The 24,230-nt window shown below is 34.2% G+C and overlaps 4 protein-coding genes and 1 long non-coding RNA gene across 18 annotated transcripts; 2 read left to right on the top strand and 3 right to left on the bottom strand.

Moving 5' to 3' along the window:
• The first annotated feature begins 36 nt into the window (after nucleotides 1-36).
• Nucleotides 37-3,039, top strand: LOC149512762 (uncharacterized). 3 transcript variants are annotated; one of them, XR_016331508.1, is made up of 3 exons: nucleotides 37-1,448; nucleotides 2,063-2,261; nucleotides 2,908-3,039. It is a non-coding gene; the product is annotated as an uncharacterized LOC149512762 (long non-coding RNA). The 3 variants fall into 3 exon arrangements; XR_016331507.1 differs by lacking the exon at nucleotides 2,908-3,039 and having other exon boundaries at nucleotides 676-1,676; nucleotides 2,063-2,699; XR_016331506.1 differs by lacking the exon at nucleotides 2,908-3,039 and having other exon boundaries at nucleotides 682-1,448; nucleotides 2,063-2,699.
• On the bottom strand, nucleotides 2,786-5,207 carry LOC111304734 (rop guanine nucleotide exchange factor 3-like). Of its 2 annotated transcripts, XM_089750719.1 has the most exons (8): nucleotides 4,503-5,207; nucleotides 4,302-4,418; nucleotides 4,054-4,208; nucleotides 3,896-3,970; nucleotides 3,758-3,813; nucleotides 3,523-3,709; nucleotides 3,019-3,363; nucleotides 2,786-2,925 (listed from the first exon to the last, which is right to left on the bottom strand). In XM_089750719.1, the coding sequence occupies exons 1-8, from the start codon at nucleotides 4,870-4,872 to the stop codon at nucleotides 2,806-2,808; spliced, it is 1,425 nt and encodes a 474-aa protein (XP_089606845.1). In that variant the 5' UTR covers nucleotides 4,873-5,207; the 3' UTR covers nucleotides 2,786-2,805. The 2 variants fall into 2 exon arrangements, with proteins under 2 accessions (XP_089606845.1, XP_022757345.2); XM_022901610.2 differs by having other exon boundaries at nucleotides 3,523-3,813; nucleotides 4,503-5,204.
• A 1,564-nt stretch (nucleotides 5,208-6,771) lies between these two features.
• Nucleotides 6,772-11,197, bottom strand: LOC111304735 (putative pentatricopeptide repeat-containing protein At3g01580). 7 transcript variants are annotated; one of them, XM_089750120.1, is made up of 5 exons: nucleotides 8,671-11,197; nucleotides 7,717-7,821; nucleotides 7,559-7,624; nucleotides 7,313-7,356; nucleotides 6,772-7,191 (listed from the first exon to the last, which is right to left on the bottom strand). In XM_089750120.1, exon 1 carries the CDS (start codon nucleotides 10,669-10,671, stop codon nucleotides 8,749-8,751), a length of 1,923 nt encoding a protein of 640 aa, XP_089606246.1. In that variant the 5' UTR covers nucleotides 10,672-11,197; the 3' UTR covers nucleotides 6,772-7,191; nucleotides 7,313-7,356; nucleotides 7,559-7,624; nucleotides 7,717-7,821; nucleotides 8,671-8,748. The 7 variants fall into 7 exon arrangements, with proteins under 7 accessions (XP_089606246.1, XP_089606250.1, XP_089606244.1 ...); XM_089750124.1 differs by having other exon boundaries at nucleotides 8,723-11,197; XM_089750118.1 differs by having other exon boundaries at nucleotides 7,559-7,821.
• A 515-nt stretch (nucleotides 11,198-11,712) lies between these two features.
• Nucleotides 11,713-15,634, bottom strand: LOC111304733 (transcription factor EGL1-like). The gene is made up of 8 exons (XM_022901609.2): nucleotides 15,077-15,634; nucleotides 14,479-14,730; nucleotides 14,210-14,306; nucleotides 14,051-14,065; nucleotides 13,855-13,911; nucleotides 12,887-13,747; nucleotides 12,266-12,721; nucleotides 11,713-12,169 (listed from the first exon to the last, which is right to left on the bottom strand). Exons 1-8 carry the CDS (start codon nucleotides 15,205-15,207, stop codon nucleotides 12,101-12,103), a joined length of 1,938 nt encoding a protein of 645 aa, XP_022757344.2. The 5' UTR covers nucleotides 15,208-15,634; the 3' UTR covers nucleotides 11,713-12,100.
• Nucleotides 15,635-19,926: 4,292 nt separating this feature from the next.
• LOC111304731 (beta-amylase 2, chloroplastic-like) lies at nucleotides 19,927-23,798 on the top strand. 5 transcript variants are annotated; one of them, XM_022901602.2, is made up of 9 exons: nucleotides 19,928-20,439; nucleotides 20,547-20,618; nucleotides 20,728-20,931; nucleotides 21,388-21,582; nucleotides 22,022-22,186; nucleotides 22,322-22,582; nucleotides 22,705-22,923; nucleotides 23,219-23,438; nucleotides 23,633-23,798. In XM_022901602.2, exons 1-9 carry the CDS (start codon nucleotides 20,191-20,193, stop codon nucleotides 23,713-23,715), a joined length of 1,668 nt encoding a protein of 555 aa, XP_022757337.2. In that variant the 5' UTR covers nucleotides 19,928-20,190; the 3' UTR covers nucleotides 23,716-23,798. The 5 variants fall into 5 exon arrangements, with proteins under 5 accessions (XP_089606264.1, XP_022757335.2, XP_022757337.2 ...); XM_022901601.2 differs by having other exon boundaries at nucleotides 23,219-23,499; XM_089750138.1 differs by having other exon boundaries at nucleotides 19,927-20,439; nucleotides 22,022-22,169; nucleotides 22,317-22,582; nucleotides 23,219-23,798.
• The last annotated feature ends 432 nt before the right edge of the window (nucleotides 23,799-24,230 follow it).

Here is a 24,230-nt window from a genome sequence, read left to right as displayed (position 1 = left end):
ACTTAAATATGTTTGTACATGTCCGAGGATTAATATTTTCCAAGGTGGAGGGCATGTAGTTCCTATACTTAAATTCTTAAAACATCAGCTTCTGCATACTTAAATTGATTTCTACAGACATTTGTGATATCAAGAAGGTGTCATTGTTGGATAGGCATCGTTTGGTCACAAGACCCTACCTAGAATTTGGAAGATGTCTTTGTGGGTATACAAAGACAACACCATGTTCCTTGATTTTACGGATTTAAGAGATTTGGTTTTTTGAACTATAAATCTCTGATTGACAGTGTTGGTCAATAATAGCTATCTTAGCAGTTAGATTTTCCGATTTGATGCAATAAGAGTCTGAAGATGGATGGCTACATGCATTTGTATATTTTAGTTGTCAATGAATAACTGTTAATGGTTCAATGCTCTGATTCATTTGAAATGAATCAGGCGTTGTCTTAGGACTTCAATGTTAAATTGATGCATCTGATATAAAGATCAAACAGGGAGAAAACACAATGAGTTGAGTTTCTTCTATGGGGCCTTCGTGTCGTTCCTTCTTTTGATGAAAATATAGTTTTAACGCATCGATTGTTATACGAGAAAATTGATTACATTTCAGCTATTTCAAGAGTACTTTATCTGATCTAAAATCTGAAAATTAAAAAAAAAAAAAAAAAAAAAAGCTGATCATAGTAATGAACTTTAATAGGGCCAAATCCAATGGTCGAAAAATGAAATTCTTCTATCAGAAATGGACAACTAAAACCTATTCCAAGTCTGAGGCCAAATAAGAAAATACAGTTTTCAAAGTTTATTGGTTATTCGGCTCAGTCTTGATTAGTTCTATCTGGATCTTTACCTGACGGTTCTTTCCTTACTATTACATTATATTGTTGGCACATTCAATTATAGTCTCTCAGTGGGGGACCATAGCTTCCTGTTTATTTATTCTGTGGTCATTGGGCCTTTACTTTTAGTTATGATATGGTATATAGTATAGGCTTCCTGTGCAAAGAAGATTTTACTATAAGTTTATTAATTTTTGAGCTCTCAGCTTAAGCATTTAGATGGTGTGATTCATAGATTAGTGTCAGTTTTCACTATATTTATTTTTATTTTTAATTCACAAAATGTACGTGATGGACCTGTCAAGTGGGCTTTGTTCACACTTTTCCACACGTGAGAGGATATGTAAAAACTAATCTTAGATTATTATATACAACTAAATTAATAGCTTAAGCTTTTACTGTATTGAGACAATGCTGAAACATTATTGTTATCATTATATGGCATAAAATGCTATCATTATTATTAACGTCTTCTCCTTAACCGTCTCTGCCTCTGCCTCTGCCTCTGCCTCCTTTTGCCTGCTTCTGGTTGGAGAGGTCAACTTGAACCCTGACTCCCTGTGGCCTGTGCGGTTATGGTCAAGGCCAAGGAATCAAAATTGAGGAAAAGTACTACTACTCTCCAATATTTGTTATTATTTCATTTTTCATCTCTGTTCTATCCCTAGCCTTCTGTCTCTGAATAAATTTAGAAATGGACGCTCCAGAAATGAAAGATATATAGACTGATGACTAGTGCTATATATTTCTTTCTCATCTTTCTTTTAAAATAGTTGTCTCCAACTTTCTCTCTCCATCTGCAACTCCAGCAGTACTCCATCCTATAGTTTTCTCTGAGTACGTTCATCAACTTAACATTTTCCACCTTCTTTTTCTTCTCCTTTGTTCTTTTAGGTTTAAGGGCAAGATGGTAGCTGTGGGAACATCAGTTAATCTTGAATTATTCCTGTATAGTTTAAAATTATTGTTGTTTTTAGTTTAAGATCAGGTTAAACTATGTTCTTTGCTTTTGTTTTTCTTGACCTACTTTTTTCTATCATCTTTTCACAGCTGATGAAAAACTACTTAAACAATAAAACCTCAAAATTCTGTGGGTTTTTTTTTCTACCCTACATGTCCCACTTTCCCTGGAAATTAAATATAGCTTGTATATTTTATTTTCTTTTTTAAAGTAGAATATATATGTTTATGTTCTATCAAACAATTTTGAATCTTTGATACAGGCTTCCGAGTCCTTTTGCTTTTGGTTGACTTGGTGGAACTATCGACACAATGGATCAAGAGAAGGGGGTGAATGGCGCCGCTGCTGCTGCTGCTGGTATTGATGTGACAGAGAGGAAGACTTTGTCCCAAGGCAAAGCTGAGGGCTTGGAGGAGTGTTTGGAAGAGAACAAAGGAGACAACACCAAATGCAAGGATAAGGTTAAAGCTTTCAAATCTTCCACATCATCTTCTTCTTCTTCTTCTTCTTCTTCTCCTCCAAGAAAACCCTTAATGCCTATAAGACTAAGGAGTGGTTCGTTGACTGATGTTTGAATGGCTTAGTTGGTATCCATTCCCCTTTTCCACAGTGGATGAAGTGATGATGTTGCCTTGTTGGAGTACATAATTGGGAAATTTTTATTTCCTATTGTTATTTCACAGGTTGTCAAAATTGCAGTTGAATTAATGAGAACCTGTATCTTCAAGTGCAATACAGAATAGGAACCTAAAAAATACAGGGGGACGGGGGGGCTAAAAACATTGTGGTGTTAGAATTGCATGATTTGTTTAAAATGATACTAATGGACAAATTGGTTCCCATGTAACAGCAATTAAAATATGCATGGAATTATAAAGAAATATTGCTAGGTTTATCAACCAGATTATGTTCTTGGTTTCTTGTTAAAATGGATGAACGACCACAAATGACTTTGGGGTTGAGTTAGCCCTCTCTTTGATATTTGTTACTGATTGGAATATACTTTTATTCTTGGTTTCTTATTGTTCTGTCTACAAAAAAGACATCTTCAATCCAAGCAACAATGTTGAAAGCGAGACCTTCTAACACTCTTGAGTAGCTCTCCAGGATTGCTTGCCCCACATCCTGCAACAAAGAATATTCATTAATGGAAGAACTTCTAACACTCAATTTCAGTGCTGCTAAATAGAAAAAACGCACGGATAGCTTTTCACCTACCCGATTGTATTGAATCTTGCATGTGTCCAAGGACGTCTGTGAAAGTTCAGGATACCTCTGCTTCAAGGCAAATAACAAGCTCTCTGCTCTTTCAGCCAATATATGATTTTTGTCACTTCGATCAACATCAGACATCAAGTCTTTTACCATGCTCCATGACGATTTTGAATGGCTTATGCATGCTTTACGTCTCCATGTATACATTGAAGCTTCAACGCGGTCTGCAAGCTCAAGTGCTTCATGTTCGGATGCTATATTCAGACAATCAAGCAGATATTCAGGGGAAAATTTTTCTGTGGCATACATGAAACGGTAAATTTGGTCTCCGATACTGGCTCTTCCGCTCTGTAGATGAAAGGAGTTTCCGCATGGAAAATAGAGTTAGAAAAAAGAAATTTGTCGTATCTTTCAGCTATGGATTGGCAATGCTTGTTCTAGAAAAAAAAATGCAATTGGGTCTTGCTTCAAATTTTGAGCAGCAATTTGATCGCCGGAAGGACTAACCTTTGGAAGAGATAACATGTACGAGTCTGGTATTTCCATCTCAGCAAGAACACTACTGTTGATCGCCATAGCCGCCTTGTGAATTTGATTAGCACAGTCACGTTTGTGTCGCAAGTGTTTCCTTGCTTTCTCAGAGAGACCACCTGAAGGAACGCATGGCACTGGCACCCACCATTTCTCATCGTTCCTCTGAACAACCCTTCTAAATGAGCCTGTACGAGTCGATTTCGAGGACATACTCCCTTGCTCCGCATACCAGAATTCTCTGTCCTGGAAACTATCCAGTATTTCCTGTAAAAAGATGTTAGCAGCTATGAAATAAGCTTTTCAACTAGAAAAGATTGTGATTTTTTTCACAATGAGCTTGTCTTACAATAAGCATTGCATCCAACTTTCTCAGTGCAGGAAGATTGATATAAATATCTGATCTCGGTCTGCTTTCCAGTATCTAAAAAGTCAAAAACATCATGTTAAAGCAGAGAAGGATGACAAACCCCAGCCAAAATTTGGTTTTGGATTATGAAATCTTACCTCAACAGCTGCTCCATTAAGCAAATTCTGTGACTTGGGAGTAAATTCCACAATGTAATCGCAGGCAGATAAAAGACAGTCCATTTCTCTTTTCCAAAGTGCCTTCTTTTCAGTGTTCAAAGGCTCCAACCTCAAATTTTGACCAAATACAGTTGCTACAGAAATTAACATGTAACAGAAGTAAGCAATTTCATAGAATTGAATGACATCTAAAACAGTCATGTTTATGTTTGAAATATGTTATGTACCATAGAGATTGGTTATGGCATTTGAGATTGTAACCGCTGTGCAGACCCCTTTCCCACTTCCTGACATGTCTTCTCCCAGTAAAAGTTTTGCGAATCTTTCCTTCATCATTTCAAGTTCTGTCAACATAATTTACACCAATTAGCATGAAAAAACAAACATAGTTTAGAATGGAAGACATATAACTCTGCCAAATATTTCACCTAAATCCAATGATTCCAGGTCATCAAGCTTTTCATCTGCAATACTTTTGCGCTGCTTTGTTCCAAGCCTGTTAAGAACAGCTTGATTCTGAGCCCCGGATCTTGTGGCCGGCCAATGAGAGGGTGAAGCTTCACTACAACAGCTGTTATCATCAACGGGGTCTGAAAATGCGGAGGTCTCAGAGTAAGTCCGGCAATACAAGAAAGAATCACCACTCATCGTTGAGTATCCTGGCGTTTCTGTCGTTGACTGATCATTTTGATCAATAGAAGAAGGAGAAGGTTGATAACCCAGATCATACTTTTCATCAGAATTTGACAAATTGTCCATTTGAGCCTTATTACTATTCTTGACTCTGCAAATAATCATGAAATTTGGTTAGTGGGGCTCAAGATTTGAGGACTTATAAATCATAATCCACAAACTGAACTGATGGGACTTTAAGACATGGTCCAAAACATGGCCCGGCAAAAATTGTGTTAAACTGAATTATTTACATTGGACAGAAGAAAAAGAAGGGAAAAGAAAAGAAAAAAGAATGGCCTATGGTTCTTGCCGAAACAAAAAAGCAAAAGATGTTTTGTTCACAGTCACAGGTCGTTGTTGCTATCAGATTCCAAATATAATTTATAGAAATATGTTTAAAGCAATATATTTGTATCGAAGAGGTGAAACAAACTGACATTTGAAAATGTAAAGCCAACGGTTGATCATAATTCATAAAGCAACGGTCTTCCTTTACATTCTTTTCCAATAAGTTACCTTTAAAGGGCGTTTGAATTCGAAACCGTTGAAGGTAGCTAGCAATCTGAGGACCGTTTGAAACAGTTCCCTCCTAAGCATTTCTTTGTTGCTTGCTGCTGTTGTAACCTTTTCTTTCCAAAAGAAACACTTTCTTTTTGCATATCCATGGCACCATGATCATGCAAAAGTCGAAAAACAAGGAATCTTGACCGTTCGATTGCAGGATCTTTTTTATTTTTCTGATTAAACAAGAAAAACCCAGTTGCAAAATTGGCAGAAAATATTGCATTGAAGAAAAGAAAGACTGGGTTTGATTTTTGGAGAAAGTTAAAACAATTTTTGGCTTCTTTGGTTGGACGAGTATTGTTTCTGATAGGACATGCACAGTGTCTCTTAGTTGTACATTGAATATTCATGAAGGCTGGGGGCTTTTATTATATGATTGCAGTTTGCAAATACTTGAGAAATATTTTATATTTCAGAGAAAAGAATTTCAACCATTTTATTTGCTTTAATTCAATGCAAATTTTAAGTCAATGAAAAATGTTTCACAATCTTTGATATTAATAATTTTTTTTAGAATGAAGCTTTCTTACAAGCCAAATTTTTATTATGGATCAGTTATCATGTCAGAGCTCACCATCAAAATTAATAAAAATTGCCTAAACTGAGCTGTTGTGAATAAATAACAGCTTTTTTTTAACTTATCTTGATGAATACTAATAGTATATTGAAATGATTCCCAATTAATGTCATGGACAGACAAAAATGATGTGGTTCAAAGCAAAATTAGTAAATTCATTAGCCATATATTTCTAATGATGTAAGTCCAAGGCATGTGAAGCATAACAAGTTGAAAAGATAGGTGTCAGAGTAGGCAAATTGAGGTTTCCCCATTATTTTACTCAACTAATTTGTCTTTAAACACTCATCAAGTGGGTCATTAGGGCCCCATGACTGAGTCAACTTGATAGGAAAGATGCACCAAAACCCATTTCCCCAGTTTCAATAACAAGTTTATTCGACTTTACAGCAATTTCATAAAATGACTTTCTTTTCTTTGCAAAATTTAACTTTATTTTCATGGAAAAGAAATAGTACCAAGTACAAGTATAGATTAGAACATGGGAATTTCGCTTGCATGTTTTGGAAATCATATAGGGCCCCAGCGGTTTTGGGTTGGTCGGAGGTTAGCCTGGAAATCGATAGTATGCACTAGCCTTTGGGAATAATTCATGGGGCTTTCAACTTTGGTGAGTCAAACATATTAGAAAATTCAATGGATTGAAAGAGAACAAAAAAAATCAGTTTATTATAAGGGAGATTCGTGAGATAGACGTGCCTCCCATTTATCTGAATCATATGGCTTATTAGGCCTAATTGGGGGCCAGATTGGAAAGGCCAAATGATTTCTTTTTCTCTTTGTTTTTAATTAAATGCATGAACCTCCGCAAAATGGTGTCAAGTCCTATTTCTAGTTATAGAAAAACTGCCAAGACCTATTGAAAAATCATTGGGAAAATCATTTGGAAAATCTTCATATCATAGAATTCAGACCATGGTTCACAATTTTACATTAAATCGCATGCAAATGAAAATTTCTAGCTGTATTCCTCTTAATCATCCATGTGCTCATTTTTGGAATTATTTTGTTTAAAGAGAAAAGAAAAAAGAAAAAAAAAAACTCCATTGGAATTTCCACAGATTCCTAATGGAGTTCTTGCTTCTCTTTTTGCACTTCTTTCTGCAAAAAAATGACATCCTTTTCTATGAATAAAAATATAAATTTGGGGTCTGATCATACTCACATGAGCAATGAATTTAAATCCAATCTTTATCTGTCCTTTATAGGTGTCATCTTCAAGCACTATACTGTAAGGAGCTGCTCTCACTTGTATAAATCCTATGTCGGTCCCCTCAGTAATTATTCCACCAAGTTGAATTCTGAAAATGTAAACTCATCTTAGCTGTTATATTGGTTTTTTGTGTTAATTGTTGATTTGTTTTCAATGTCTCAAAAAGATGAGTAAATTACAGCAACATTTAACTATCTGCTAGTCATTACCTTATGATGTTTTGGTCATTATATTGCTTTCCTACCAGTCCTATCTGCATTTTTCATGGCACAAGAAATTATAGAAACAGAGTGGGGAAGGTTAGTTGTCAGATTTAGAAGAAGTGAGGTAAAAGATGGTAGTAGTTTCTAAATGCAAACTGAGGTATCAGGGCAATGAGAATGGGGTAAAATGCATATTAGGGAGAAAGAAGCAAAATACATGGTTTCACCAACAAATTAAGTCAAAAAATGAACCTGATGATACTTTGCTTCTGTATTATTGAGTTCCACATTGTAATATAACATTGAAGGCTGGTGTTCCTACGGCCAAATGACCAAACCCAAACTATTAATTAAAAGTTTGAACAAAAAGTTGTTGAAAGAAAAACAAGAATAGACCATGTTATATTTACCATCTATAGCCAGGAGAGAGAGATACCAATAAGATTAATGTGTCTAATATCTTCAGCATTTACGACAAGAACTTCAAGTATTCCTTCTTTCATGTGTGAGATAGCCTGCAGATAAAACAGGGGCAAACTTAGTTTCTGTGTTGGTGTTTCTGTAAGTAAGAAAGGGAGCAAGACTGAAGAAAGTGTGGTTGCTGTGTTGGGAAAGTTAATGCAGTTAGTTTTAGAAGTTCATTTAACACAACATTTGCTCCAATTTTAATGTGTCTATTGGAAAATATTTCTAGCCATAATTTCAACACTTCAAGCTCCCAAGCAGAATTCAATGTTAATCTAATTCTGACATGGAAAATGTTTTGTAATCTGAAAATGAAATAGTTTGATAGAGGTCATCAATATTATATTTTCTATATCCAATTGTCTTGCTTGGTCTCATGCTAGATCGAGGCTTATTTTAGAGAGTAAGGTGCTTTGATTACTCTTTGTTTGCAATGGTTTTTCCTCTTAGGGAAAAAAAATAACAGAGCAATATCGCTCTCAAACTGAAACAGATCAGCAAGCACGTTTTAACTTGTCCCATCATGTTCTGCTTAGATTCCCGAAATAACATTTTAAAAAATCTACAGAATATTGCAAAAAATAACATCCCTCAACTCTCAAGAATGCATGATTGAACACGTCATAACTGGCTAAGGAGTTTAACAACCAAAAAGAAAATGACACACTTGGTCTTGCTTAAACTCATTTTGAGATTCAGAACATGATCACTATTTTAGTCCCAATTATGATTTTCAAAGCACAAAATGAAATGAGAAGATCAACAATGTTAGCAGAATACCCGAAAGATCTCAGATTCCATTAAAAAGAACCCTCAAGTTTTAAAAGTTAAAAATTTTTAAAAATATATTTTCAACATGCTACAAAATGAATACAGAGAGACTATATCAATTGGTTTACCTACTGATCATGAAATCAATTGACAGAATGTACAGAAGACTGAATTCACTACCGCATTGTTCAACTTTTGTTTTTCCTCTAGGCATTCTCATCCACCAATCTTCTCAGCCTCTCTGCATCTTCCTCTCTACCCTCCTCTGCATATAGGTCTGATAAAATCATGTAATAGTTAGTACTATTTTGTGGGTCCAAGGTGGCAAGCTGTTCAACAACAAACTCTACAATCTCAATTGGCCCATGCGTTAACCTACAACCAGCAAGAAGAGCTCCCCAGATTCTTTTATCTGGTTCCATTGGCATTTTCTTCACAAAGTCTAGGGCTTGTTCAATATTACCCTGGCGACTGAGCAAATCTACCATACATGCATAGTGTGCAAGTTTTGGAGTAATGCCATACTTCTCTTTCATAGAATAAAACCAGTTCCAACCCTCGTATTCTAGCCCACAATGACTACAAGCTGATAAAACAGAAAGAAAAATAATATCATTGGGCTTTATCCCACAATGCAACATATTTGAGAATGTCTCAAGAGCCTCAATTCCATAACCATTCAATCGATAACCATTAATCATTGAACTCCAACAAATAAGATCTTTGGTAGGAACTTCATCAAAAAGAGCCTTTCCTTGCTTAACCCTTCCAGATCTGCAGTAGAAATCTATCAAGGCTGAAGATAAATATACATTCCTTGAGTAACCAAGTTTTGCTATGAAAGCATGGATGCTTTCTCCAAGTTCATGAGATGCTTCTTGAGATGCCATCAAAGAACACGTTTGCAACAAAGTAACTAAACTGAACTCATTAGGTTTCAAGTTCATACATAACATCTGTGTAAATGTATCCACAGCATTAAAAGTTAACCTGCTTTGGGTGTAAGCTGAGATCATCACATTCCAAGCAATGACATCTTTATTGCTAATGTGATCAAACACATTCCTAGCTGAACCTACCATGCCAAACTTAACATACATCTGCAAAAGTGAAGTTGCAACAGAAACAAAAGCCAAGAACCCGGTTTTCAGAACATAGCAATGAAATACAGATCCAATTTTACTTTCTCCAGATTGTAGCACAGCCATAATCATATCCAGGACAACAAATTCATCTGGAGCAAAGAAAGACAACCGCTGCATCTTTGAAAAAAGATTAATTGCTTTTATTCCACATTCATTCTCAATATAACCACGAATCAGAGTCTTCCAAGAAACCAAGTCCTTCTTCCACATCCCGTCAAAAACACAGATTGCTGTATCAAGACTATTACATTTTGCATACATATCAACCAATGAATTCTGAACACTAGTAACATGATAAAACATTCTTCTTATAATAAAACCATGTATTTCTCTACCTAACTGGAGAGCACCAAGATTCGCGCAAGCAGGTAAAATGCTGACAATACTAACGTGATTAGCTTTCAACCCAAAAAACTGCATTCTTCTAAACAACTCAAGAGCCTCCACATAGTCCCCATTCTTAACACATCCAGCAACCATAGCACTCCATAAAACAACATCTTTATCAGGTACTTGATGAAACAAACTCCAACATATCTCCATACCATAAACGGAATACGATCCAATTAGAGCAGTTAAAACTGAGGGCTCTGATTCAAACCCCATTTTGACCACCAACCCATGAACCATCATTATCAAGACATCCCAATTTAAAGCATCTACGGCTTTTATTAAGCTTAAAATTGTAACATAGTTTGGCCTTTGATTAGTCATCAGGAATAGCATATTCTTGAACAAGCAAATGGCTTCTTCTGGCTTGCCTAGCCTTACCAACTTGGATAACTTGGATGTCCATGATACTAATACATAATCTTTTTCAGCATAAGAGTCAACTGCTTCGTCGTGTTTTGAATTCCTATGGAATAAATCGTCGTGTTTTAAATTCCTATGGAATAAAGCCGCGGAGATTCTCGTAGGAGAGTTTCTAATTCTTTGGGTAATTTCAGCAAATAGCTGCTGTACATGGCGATACATCGAATACATGTAAGCATGAAGTTGAGATTGGACCTACAGACTGGGCACCGAAGGAACAAGCAGGCAAGACACTCTTATTGGACAACAATGGGTCTCTAAAGCCCAATTAGAGCATTTGAATTGGAACCTTCTCTTACAAAGACCCACCACTCGCTACCCTCACTTAACTCGTCGTTACTTCCGACCGCCCCCCTTCTCTTTCAGTGATAGGCCCATTCTTAGACTTGATGAACTTCCGTAGCTATGAATTAAACTCCATTCCATGCCCCGCTGCTCGTCAATCACATCGGAGAGTAGTTGGGTCAAAGAAGACCTCTTTGGGCAAAAAATTAGACCGCAAAGCCCCAACCCGATAAACGATGAGAGAAGATGCCTTTCAAGGTAAAAACGACACCGTTGAACAACATGTAATGCATCGATTAGTTTTGGATTCATATTGGTCTGTTACAACCAAAAGAAGAGAAAAAACTTATGCCTACTAAAACAAAGAAGCCCACAAGGCCAAGATCTTAGCGCCTCATTGACTTGCTTTTTAATTTACTTAAATGTGTCTTTTGGATATTCTTAAATGTTTTATTAATTTACTTAAAATTATTAATATAAATATTTGTTAAGTTACTTAAGTTATTTAATACAGCATTAGTGGCGTTTTTAAATTGGAAAATGCTTTTAGTACATACTTTTGTTCCTCTTATTTTTTCTCTTAATGAGGCAACATTTTATTGGTTCAAATTTAAACCTTACATTTATGAATTAATTTATTGGAGAAGACTTAAATAAAGTTTTTTAGATAAAATTTTGAAGTTTTTAAATTAAAAATAATTAAATAAAAATTAAAATCAATAGATTGAAATATTTAATTACATTGATCAAATGTATAAATTTTGATTTTTTTTAGATAATTATTTTTAGTAAAAATTTTGACAGAATTTTTATCATTAAATAAGTATTAGTTATTTAAAAATCGATTCTAAGGTAGCCCAAAAGAAAAATCGATTGGTTAGTTTCATAGTTATATAGGTTGACATCATTCAGACATGCAGAAAAAGACAAGTATTTGATGAAGCCTGGTTTAATATTTGTTGGACAGAAAAAAGAAATGAATTAGAAATTGCATGATCATAAAAATACAGTAATTTGTTAACTGAGATTCAAACCTAAAGGTTCTAAACTAGTACTAGGTAGGGGAATACATTGAAGGCTTTGTCCTCTTAACACTAGACAAGTTCCTACTCGAGCCTATTAGCTAAGAGGAAGGGTACAACGATTGATTAATATTCATTACAAATGCTTGTTGGGAAGAATATCAGTTCTTCATTTACTTCTGCATTTGCTTGGTACCCAAGTAACAGAAGTACCAATGTAATCAGCCTGCTGAACCCAGAAATCATACAAATACTGGTTGATGATTAGTTTCTGATGTGGTTTCTCATCCTGATCACCTAGTTGCAACTCTTTGAAGTGCTTGTTTGATCATCCCTGCAGGTGCAATTGCTGCTCCTCGAAACTGAAAAAAAAAACAAATGAAACAGGTTATTCTTAAGAGTGGAACAATAAAAAAACAGAGGAATCTGTTAGAATGAGCCTAGCTGAGCATACAAACCTTAGATTTCAAGTTTACCATGATAAAACCCTCGAGAGTAGATGATTGAACAGTGTGGGCATCCAAGTGTAGGCTGTTTATAGCATCCATGATATCCAGCAACAGAAATTCCCTGGAAGGACATCTTATTTCAATTTTAACCTCCAGCTCTTTAATGCTTACTTTCACATCTGATGTAAGGCCATCTTTAGGAATAACCCTACTTAGTTCTGAGCCAGTTTCGTGGCTTTCATCAATGTCACAGGCCTTCCTCTTGTTCATCCAGGATTTCTTGACATTGTCAACCTTTCTGTTTTCATAGTTATCCGATGTCTGCTCCGCGACATCCAGAAGGCAATTCCTTCTAGGCCTTGCCTCAAAGTCCACTGAATCCTTGCAAGATTCCAACTCTTCTACCCTGGCTTCCAGCTCTTTCAAATACTTAATTGTATCCTTCAGAATTGATGCTTTGTCAATCTGCACAAAGTTTCCGGTAAATTGCTTCGGATGTTTACACTTATATTATGAACGTTTAATAAAACACATAATGGAAATATGTACATGCATATATAAATAAAGTATGATCATATTATGCCACAGTTGATTTCTAGGTAACATAGTGCGGATGGAAGTGAAATTAACCTCACTGATAGAAGGAACCATGGACCTGAGGACCAGAAATTTCTCTTCCTCTCTTCTTTTTTCAAGTAAACCACTTCCTCTGTTATCATCATCTTTTTTCAATTTGCCAAGGCAATGTTTCCCACCATTTTCCTTCTGAGACATAAGAGAACTACAGCCATGCATTAGAGGAACTTCAAATAGAATCTTTTTAAATATGTTCTGATATACCCTTGGTCTGTGAAAATTTGCCATTCCTCCTTTCTTCCAACTGATAAAATTAGATTTATAGCCACAAGTGCGAAAACCTTGGCTTTTGATCAACCAATTTGAAGTTCCGAGAATAGCAGAAAGAGTTCTTTTGTAGTGTAAGTCATCACCAACTTCAAGATCCAAAGAGCTTAGTTTTGTGTGATTGCCATCTTGAAGTTCTTTAAAATGAGAATGGCTTACGCTTCCCCGCTGGGGAGAAGAGATAGCATCTTTTTCTAAAATACTAAAGTCTTCATCCATGAAATGCCAACTTTGAACTTGGGAAGCAACACCATTCACATCTTCAAGCATGAATGAGTCTTCCATCTGGTGATTTTGTTCGCAGCCATTTGAACACTCATCAGGGGAACCAATGTTGAAATCTTCATTGATATTTTCATGTAACTCATTAAATTTCTCCTCATCAAATTTAATTTCTTCCGTAGGTGAATAGAGGTTATCCAAGTCCAACAAATCCACTATCTTATGGTCAACCTTGGCACAAGCAGGATCTCTATCATCATCATCTGCATTATGAGGAGCAGAGGAAGATTTCTCAGAGCAAACAGGCTTGGAGAAGTCCAGCAAGGAAGCTTTAATATGCTGAAGAAGATTAGGATCCTCCAGAACCTTAAAAATTAAGAATATTCAGAGAAAATATTAGGTATCATAATTGCTTAATTTCTTGATATAATGAACTGAAATCTTCAAACCTAGGTCCACAAAAAAGAACTTACTAGTTCAGTTACACCAAGCTCAACCAAACCTCCAAGGTAAGGGAAACATACCACAGTCTGCAGAGCAAAAGTAATAGCCAATAATGTCAAGGTAAGAAAGGAATGACAGCCTGGAGATGTGTTCAGATAACACATCTGCATTACTGCATAGGATGATCAAACGGATGACAAGATTTGCAAGGAGAGATCATCTTACCTGAATAGATGCACTCTATGAGCAATGATGGACATCAAGTCACGGAAAACAAGGTCACAGGAAAATAATATCAGTCAAATGGATTCTTGTAATGCAATTGGTTGGGATATTGTACCAGTTTAAAATGGAGCAACAACACTGAAGCCGAAGGAAACCAACCTTTGCAAGCAATGAGCGGGAGAATATTTTACTATCTGCATGCTGAGCATTGCATAACCATATGGTTTCACCATTTGCTAGTGCTCTTCCTGGCAAGCTATGGAGAAATGTAAATGAAGAATGAATATAGTATTAAAGGAAAACAGTCAAAACACTAAGAAAACGTATAAATGACTAAAAAAAGTAATGAGAGAGACAGACATTATGGAAAAAATAACATATAAAAGGCAATCAAAATAGGTTTACATATTAGAATTGAGATTTATTACCCTTGTCCCGAATTGAATACAAAGGACATGCAAACCAAGTAATACCACTCTGCATCAGACAGATCCTCTGGAGATAATGCAGCAGAAGGCCTCTTGGTTTGGTCAGTTTCACCATCCAGCAGAGATTCATAAAGCTCTCTCAGTTGCTCACTCCTCTGTAGGCCTATTTTATTAGATTTAAGCTCGATTGCTTGAACAGTCTTCCTAGTCTTAATGTCTCCATTGTAGTAACCATCACCCCATTCAAGTACCCTGGTGATTGTTAATCAAGAGATATCATAATTCCAAAGTTAAAAAAGGAGACTCCCTAAATCTTATCTCTCGGGTTACCATACCAGTGGCTTTAAATTCTACTGCAAAACAACCTCATTATGCCATGTATAGAAGGAAAATCAAAATTCCATTGTGGTAAGTTTAGCTTGAAAGGAAAGTTCACATTGAAGACAAAATCTTTTTTTTAAAGAAAACTAAAGACTGATAGCATTCATTTGCATTGGATTTAAAACATGTTTAAACCTAAAAATGAGAACTAAGAAATATGAACAAGATTAAATTTGAAGAATACTATTGATCTGAATGGAACAAATGATGACAATACCCTGGTTGTGTAACTGATAACGACCAGAAAATTGCATAGCTCCACTGGATACTCCTGACAGCCACTGCAAGCTGTTTCCTCAAGTTTTCAGGCACCCCCTCCTGGTTTGTAACAGCATTAGCCATTGACATTACAAAATATGACGGACTTCAACTTACAGAAAGTGGAAACCCAATAAACATCAAAGTAAACCCAAGCTTTTCTTTTTCTCAGCTGACCCAGATGGTTATATTTGCTTTCAACAGAGTGGAAAAACCATAGTTCTTTAACCAACTTTATATGTCATCAGGATAGAGGAGATCTCAAAACTCAAAAAAAAAAAAAAAATGAGGACAAGACCAAAGACAGACAAATTTTGGAGCTTATAACTTTTGGGTTTTCGTTTTTTTTTTTTGTTTTTTTAGCTTTGAAGGTTGCAACTAGCCATTGAATTTAATAAAAAGAATATGCAGAACCATATAGTAACATTTTCTTTAAAAAAATGCAAACAACAGAATCTCCGGCCGGCATTTGTTCCATTTACATCGCTTTCCTGATCCTCTCTTCTTTTTGTTCATTAAGCATTAATTTTATGAATTCTCTCATTTTATCTCAAAAAAGAAAATGAAGGGTATATTCGGGACAGAAATAAAAATAGTACTTGTAGAAATTACTGCATGTGTGTACATTTCTCGTCCGACAAAGATTCCGCACTTTACATTTAAAAATATTTAAGGCTTAAACCCTAAAATTAAAATCTTAAAATAATAAAATTTATAAAACTAATATAAATAATTATTACCTTTTGTTACATTGTTCAATACTTACACAACCAGGAAACTAAAGAAATTGCAACTTGTTAACAGTTGCGTCTCCTTTGATACAATATTGACTTTTTAGTTATAATAAATATAAAATTCAAATTTTGAGAATTTTAAATACAAAATACAAAATATAAAATACAACTCAACTAATTAATTAATATTAAAAGTGTTAAATCATAATTTTTTGAATATTTATATTTAATAAATTTATAATCAAACTTTTTTAAACAGTAATTATAATTAAGAAAAATTACGGTCATAGCGAATATTTTTCAGTTTTCACCATGTTAATTAACATGGCAATGCTCATAAAAGAAAAACATTAATCTATATAGACCATTATTGTGGCAGCTTTATCAGAGTAACTTTTCTTGTTTGATCTTCATAAAGGCAAAATCTTTAATCAGAGCCTAGTATTTTTTTATTTTTGTTATTTAGAAATTAATTTCGTAAAAGTTACTATACATGTTAGGAGTAGTTTGTCCAATCATGTTACGCACATGTGTTGGTTGTAGTTTCAATGACTTATTATTGAATTTTTTATTTAAAAAATAAATTGAAGTGTCGGATTTCTCTTAAATTACTATAAATTCATAACTGTTTAACTTTGGATGCCAAAGATTGTTTCGAATTTTCATAAATATATCTATAGGTGGAGTGGAATTATCAGTTCTATTCTCATCTCCTGTACATCTTACATGATTGCAAAAGACCGATTAGATATTGTTTGTTTTTTATCAAAAATAGGAAAAAACTACTGTTTGCTCAAACAAAGATATATATATGAGGGAACAGTTTACACAAAATTGATATATTAATAAATAGTTTAAAATTTTAAATCATAACAAAATATGTTATATGTAAACGTAATAATTTATATATTCGTATTATATAAAATATTAATATTTTATATATTTATATTATATTTAATATAAAAATTATATATTATAATTTATATTAATACATAAATAAAATTTTTTATTTTGATAAATTTATTTATGATTTTTATTAATATTAAAATCTTTAATCATATTATATTTTATATTTATATTATTTTTATGTTATATTATTATATTATATTTTAAATTATTAAATCTACTTACCTTAAAAATTAATCATGAGTAGGATTTAAATTGAAGACCACTCACGTTTGTAGGAATGAACTCATGGCTTGAGCTATTCATTGATGATTTTAGCTATAGGAAAAATGCAGATGGAGGCCAAGAATGGTTGGTGAGGTGAAGAAAGGGCGATGGCAGGCTTTAAAGGGAGAAGTACTGGTTGAATTGATGAACGCCGAGATGACCGGATAGATTAGAGATCATTATTGAAGTGGTGAGGAGGGCCCCCCTTTGAGAAGAAGAAAGACGAGTGTCCTAGTGCTTTATGTTCACTTTCTCATTTGTCAGCTTTCCTCGACACTGCTAAAGTGCTGCTCCATAGGTCGTACGCTTGCTTGGCATATAGCTATTGTAAACCGCAGTTCATTTTCCTTTGTTTCTCTTCTCTCCTTCAAAACATCATTTAACTTTCACAGCAGTTAATTAACTGTAAATTTTCCACGGGTCTAGGGTAAAATATATATAATACAAAATTCTTGGAGTGAAGAATTATAAGAAATGAAATGACTTGGCAGTATTTTGCAGTCGCATGCATGTGTGATGTGTCCAAGTTGTAGGCGAATATGTCGTGAATCAAACAAGTTTCCTTTGGGATATTGCTTTTGACAGGTTTTAATTATTCGGGGAGAACAACTTTCATGGTACGTTATGTTGTTTTCTCTTGTTTTGTTTTGCTTCTTGTAGTTTTCTTGCCTGCACAACAAAACAAATCAAATCAAACCATGCATGAAAATTCAAAAAAAAAAAAAAAACCCCTTCAGTTCTTAATTTTGACAATCCAATTATATATAAGATATTACAATAAACTCTCACGTGGTGTGTCAGGATTGATTAATTCGTTGGTCACTCCTTAAATGAAAGAAGTAAAGTGTTCATAAATATTTTAAAAAATAAAAATAAATAAAATTTTAAATATTATTGATAACATTTTTAAATTTGTCCATAATCAGACTTTTCATGCATCTCTGATGCTATGTAGCTTTCTTTGTTGCAAATGCCAGGCAAAAACCCATCACCTCCTCAAAGCAAAAGATTCTCCATCGCCGTACCGTTCATGGCTCAACTGGCACATCACATCAAATCAAATCCCATGCATCAAAGTTGATGAATGAACATTACTGGATTTTGATAACTAAATCTTTTTACTAATTTTTACCCTGATTGACATTTAATGTAATTTATAGTATTTTTGGGTAGAATTAAAAGTTAAAAAGAATCTCTGAAACTAATTTAATTAAATTTAGTTGTTGCTTCCACTGTATTTATTACGATGAGACAAATCAATTCTGTCAAAAAATTCAAACTTGAAATTAAAACATGTGATTGAGTAAGTATTTTCCATTTTAATATCATGGAAACCAAAAAAAAAAAAAAACGTTGTTAAGAGATGTATGATGTTTCCAACTCACGAGGCAGGCAAGCATGTGGGGGTGAATGATAATATGGTTTCTCGAAATCTTCAAGTGCTATGATTTAATCCCACCAATGATGGTCCATGAGAATCTATTTAGAATCAATAATCATGCCATATCCATTATTCCCCAACCCCATGCGTCAATCACTTTTTAAAATTTCGTTTAACTTTTGACTGCAAAAATTTTAATAATATGGCTTCTTTACGCTCCTTTAATTATTACAAACCAGAAAATTTTAAGGGAAAAAAAAGTTGAAAGGTACAAAAAAATCTTGAATTATAATTAAAATATCTTTCATTTTTTTTATTTTTTGTTATAATTATTTAATACTTTAAATATTTATCTACTTCCAATTAAATTTTTATTTTGATAAAAAATTTAATATCATTAATTTTTTTTAATTAAGATATAAATTTTACATGATATCAATAAAATAGATAAAATTTTGACATGTTGCGTAATTAATGTATATAAAAATTCAATAAAATAAAATTTTTTTTTATTTTCTCTCTCAAATTTTCTCTAAAATTTCTCTAAGATTTCAATTGATTATAATTGAATGATCACTTGATTTAATTTTTTTCATGTAACTAAATTTCATCTAATTAAAATTTCAATTGGGTTGAAATAAAAGATTAAGAGTTTGATTAATTATAATAAAATATTTAAAATTTAAATGATTATTAAATTATAATTTAAATATATTTTTAACTCGTTAACAAAAAATATATATAATGCCGTGAAAGAAAAAGTTAATCGATGTCTAGTTAAAATGATATTAATTTTTAAAATATTGTAATTAATGTGTTATTATTTTTTTAATTTTATGAAAATAATGTATTAAATGTAAAATTTTAAAATAGTATTTTAATTATTTTAACTAGTGTTTATATATAACCGTTAATCAATTTTCAAAAATAAATAAATAACGAAGTAATAACAATGAAGTACTTCTACATGTATTGTTTGTGTGGACTAGGTTTACCATTTTGGATCTCATCCCTTGTTTATAAGTGGGTAAAACATCACATTTCGAATATATTACATATGAATATGCATACATATACATATATATATATATACGTATTTCATATTTTTGTAACGAAAATAAATTATAATATTTTTTAATAGACTCGATAATCGTTAAAAACATAAAAATTAATCTTAATTATCACATTTTATATCCCAAAAAATAAAAATAGCTCGGGAGTAATTTGATTTATAGGCACTTTTATTAGTAATTGAGAATGACTTATTTGAAGCCCAATATGAACAGAAGGGTCTTGGGTGTGTGTTGTGGAGCACATGAGAGCACGTGTTATTATGTCCAAATCCTATTTAGGTAATAAACCAATAATCTATTGGGCCTTAAGCAGCCCACATTTTGCAATCAAAGGAAAAAAATCAAATGGGACTAAGCCGTGTTATGATCCACTTGTGAAGCCAACATATTTCTCTCGTGTTTTCACCTAAACCCGTCACTTTTTATTTATTTTTTCACCTAAAATAGTAATCTCTTCGATCCATAAAACGTCATCGTTAGATGTTCCTTTTCTTCGATCCCTGGCCACGCAAAATTCAGTCTTCCACCCTATTTCCGTTGGGTTGGTGTTACGTTGGCGAGAAAAATTTTCCAAAAAAACCATGGCCAGATTCTTCTAATAGAAGGAAATTCTTCAAAACACTGCAGATGTTTCATTTAATTTTCTTTGGGAGTAGAACTTAGCGAAACGTTCAATTACATTCTAATTCAGGAGATTACTGGAAAAACCGAAATGGCGGTTTCATCAGTTCGTATATTCAATAGTTTAAAGCCACCAAGTGCTTCTCTTATAGCTTGCTCGACTGTACATTCTAGGTCTCCGAGCTCATTGGGTTACAACTCGTTTTGGTTCAAGGGAGGTTTTGTCTGTTCTAGTGTTTCCGAGTCGTCTCGGGTTCGAGCCATAGTCAGAGATAAAGGAGAAAGAACAGAGGATCATCCAGTCGTTGGTGATCTTGTAGATAACGTTGGCAACAAGCAGGTAAAACCACAAAATTTCCAATCCATAATTTGCGTTTGTTACCCATTTTCGCAAGAACTAGCTGAGAATATAAAACTGAATGGTTCTTTATTTTATTTTTTTGGTAGGTTTTGTGGCCGAGGTTACCAGAGCGTGATTTTGCTGGCACTCCTTATGTTCCTGTATATGTTATGTTACCAGTAAGTTATTAAATTTGACTTCATGATTTTTGTTTTTGAAATGTTTCTTAATAAACACTAAATAGTTTATTTTGTTTGTGTTCTATAATGTGGGGGGTGGGGGTGGCAGCTCGGTGTTGTTGACATGAATTGCGAGTTGGTTGAAAAAGAGGGTCTTGTGGATCAGTTAAGGATTTTGAAGTCAGTTAATGTGGATGGTGTAATGGTTGATTGCTGGTGGGGGATAGTTGAGGCGCATGTGCCTCAAGTGTATAATTGGAGTGGCTACAAGAGGCTTTTTCATATTGTGCGAGATCTTGGGCTTAAGTTACAGGTGAGTAATACTACATTAATTCATGTTTGCTATGTTTTTTTTAACAATAACCAATTAACTATTCATTCTCTAAGAGATTTATTGTTGTCTTCCCTTTACTTTTTCGTTATTGGTATGTATATCGCTAGAAAAAGACTAGTTAGTTGTTAGACCATTTTTTATCTTTAGACTGTCAGCTTGTGATGTCCTGACTTGATTTTGAAACATGTTATGAGTAATGATTGTTGGTAGTCTATCTAAGATGAAAACTGACATGAAGTGGTTTGCCTTTTGTTGTTTGTCTATGAATGTCACGCTTTTGTTTGATATAGGTTGCTCTTATATCATGTATAGGGAAATATTCTAGACGATGAGAGTTGAGAACAACATACAAAATAAATATCACTTAATTGGGATTATCTTGCTCCTGATCTTTTGAATATCCTTCTCCCAGTTCTTGATCTAAAATGGGCACAGGTTGTAATGTCATTTCATGAATGTGGAGGCAATGTTGGAGATGATGTACATATTCCACTCCCTCAGTGGGTAAGAGAAATTGGGCAGAGCAACCCTGATATATATTTCACAGATAGAGAAGGAAGGCAAAATTCTGAATGCCTTACATGGGGAATTGATAAGGAGCGGGTTTTAAAGGGCCGAACTGCTGTTGAGGTATAACAGTTTGATTTTGGTTGTTCAACTCTACTTGACATTTATGCTTCTATCGTTTACTAATGACTTTGGACAAAATCTTTCACAATTTCTCTGTCTTGTTTAGTTCTGCTCTCTACCTGTGACTCTAAAAATTAACAAGTTTCAAACTATTGCTAAATAATTTTTTGGCTTTCTCTTTTCTCTTTGTTTTGGGTGAAATATTTTTGATCAATTTCTAAATTCATCTTTGAATCTTTGTATTATTTAGCACTTATAACTGAGCTTTCCAATATGATTTTCAGATATGTCACAGCCTCACAGGTTTGAATACTAAGGATTGGAAACTTGGACCAGAAGTCTTTTGTTGTTTACTTTGTCCTTCATTTGCAAAATAAATTTCTTTCTTTTGGTGCATGATTAACTTTTAGGATTTTATTGGGTTGATTTATAAGTGCAGGTTTACTTTGACTATATGAGGAGCTTTCGTGTAGAATTTGATGAGTTCTTTGTGGATGGAGTCATATCTGAGATTGAACTAGGACTGGGTCCATGTGGGGAGCTACGCTATCCTTCTTATCCTGCAAAGCATGGTTGGAGATATCCTGGTATTGGTGAATTTCAGGTCCATTTCAAATGACTATGTATCTAGATATCTTTTGTAAATTGGTTGAACCTTTGCTAATTATTATGATGATTCAACATTAATCGATAGTTTTGCTAATTCTTCCAAGCACTAATGCAATCTGGTTCAGTTCAGTGTTATGATAAATATTTGATGAAGAGTCTAAGCAAAGCAGCAGAGATTAGGGGCCATTCTCTCTGGGCCAGAGGACCAGATAATGCCGGTTCTTATAATTCCGCACCTCACGAGACTGGATTCTTTCGTGATGGAGGTGATTATGACAGCTATTATGGCAGGTTCTTTCTTAATTGGTATTCTCAAGTTTTGGTTGATCATGGTGATCGTGTGCTTGCTCTGGCCAACTTAGCCTTTGAAGGCACTTGCATTGCTGCAAAGGTCAGTTTTTAGCAAGTTCTATTCTTTGGAGCTGATTTAGAATTTCATGATTTGCAATCAAGCAAACTCTTCACCGCCTTTTGTTGTAAAGAATTGTGGCTTTGCTTTGATTTCATTCCCAGCTATCAGGTATTCATTGGTGGTATAAAACAGCTAGCCATGCTGCTGAGCTGACTGCTGGGTTTCACAATCCTGCAAATCGTGATGGCTATGCTCCGATTGCAGTGATGTTGAAAAAGCATGGGGTTGCATTAAACTTCACATGTGTTGAATTACGCACCTTGGATCAGCATGAGGACTTCCCAGAGGCACTGGCAGACCCTGAGGGATTAGTTTGGCAGGTAATAGCATTTCTTTTTATTCTGGTTTTCGACTTTGGTGGGTATATCATATTTTACTATGGTAGTGTGTGTTCTAGGATAAAAATGGATTTATCTGTTTTCTCTGATGCTAAGATTGGAGTAAGAAAACATGAATTAGATTGGTTGTGACTTCTGACCATACTCTTATCTTCAGTCAAGTACAAGAATCTTTGGATTAGGGCCATTCAGTTGGTTATCATATGTGGCTGAGTCTATGGCTTGGTTGTGCTAGCAAACCACATTCTAATTTTGCTACCATCTTTCTAATTTCCAGGTGCTGAATGCTGCATGGGATGTTTCCATACTGGTTGCTAGTGAGAATGCTCTTCCATGTTATGACAGAGAAGGCTATAATAAGATACTAGAAAATGCCAAGCCCCGGAACGACCCAGATGGCCGTCATTTATCTGCTTTTACCTACCTTAGGCTCAGCCCAGTTTTGATGGAGAGGCACAACTTTGCAGAGTTTGAAAGATTTGTCAAAAGGATGCATGGTGCAATATACCTTCACTTTTCTCATTTATTCCTTCTTTTGAAAAGAGCTGACCTTCCAATGTATGGTAGATGTGACTTGGCGCAAGGAACCTTAATTTCTGGATTTGAGCTTGCACTGCTTCTACATGTATATAAGCTACTTACCTTTTATCAATTAATTGAAACTCATGAGTTAAGCCACCTTCATTTACAGGGGAAGCAGTACCAGATCTCCAATTGTTTCCAAATGAAAAGCCGGCTACACCTGAGGGGAAGGATGGACAAGTTGCTGCTTAGGGGAAAGAAAGATACATGTAAACTTTGTGCACGATTTTATGCAAATAACTACTGATATAAATAAATATATATATATATGCTTATGATCATGATTTCTTCAAGTGACCAAGAGAATGTTTTCTACCCCACATTCTGTAAATAAATAATATACTGATTATACTGAATATTAGTCTAATTGATGCCGAGCTAAATCATGTTCGAACATTTAGTTCAGTTAGTTGAGGTTTGATTTTTGTGCTCAAAAAACATGCTCGAAATCCCTTCTTAAAAAAAATGGCTTCAAAGAGGGTACTTCTAATTGTCAATTAATTTTAATAATAATTATTTTTATGTAGTTTTAATTTTACAAAACAAATTATTTTTTAGGGAAAATGAGTCACTAGCATTTATATGAGAAATTAAAAAGAAAATATATTGCTAAATAATGGCAAGTGTTTTCTAAAGTGGTTTGTATAACCGACTTTAGCTTGCGTCACAGGTCACGTGATATTTTTCCAGCCTAAAGAGAGACACAC

The sequence above is a fragment of the Durio zibethinus genome, chromosome 21 (assembly GCF_047325235.1).
Source record: "Durio zibethinus cultivar Kanyao isolate XHJ-2024 chromosome 21, ASM4732523v1, whole genome shotgun sequence".
In the NCBI taxonomy this organism is placed as follows: Eukaryota; Viridiplantae; Streptophyta; class Magnoliopsida; order Malvales; family Malvaceae; genus Durio; species Durio zibethinus.
This window is presented reverse-complemented; position numbering and strand designations above follow the sequence as displayed.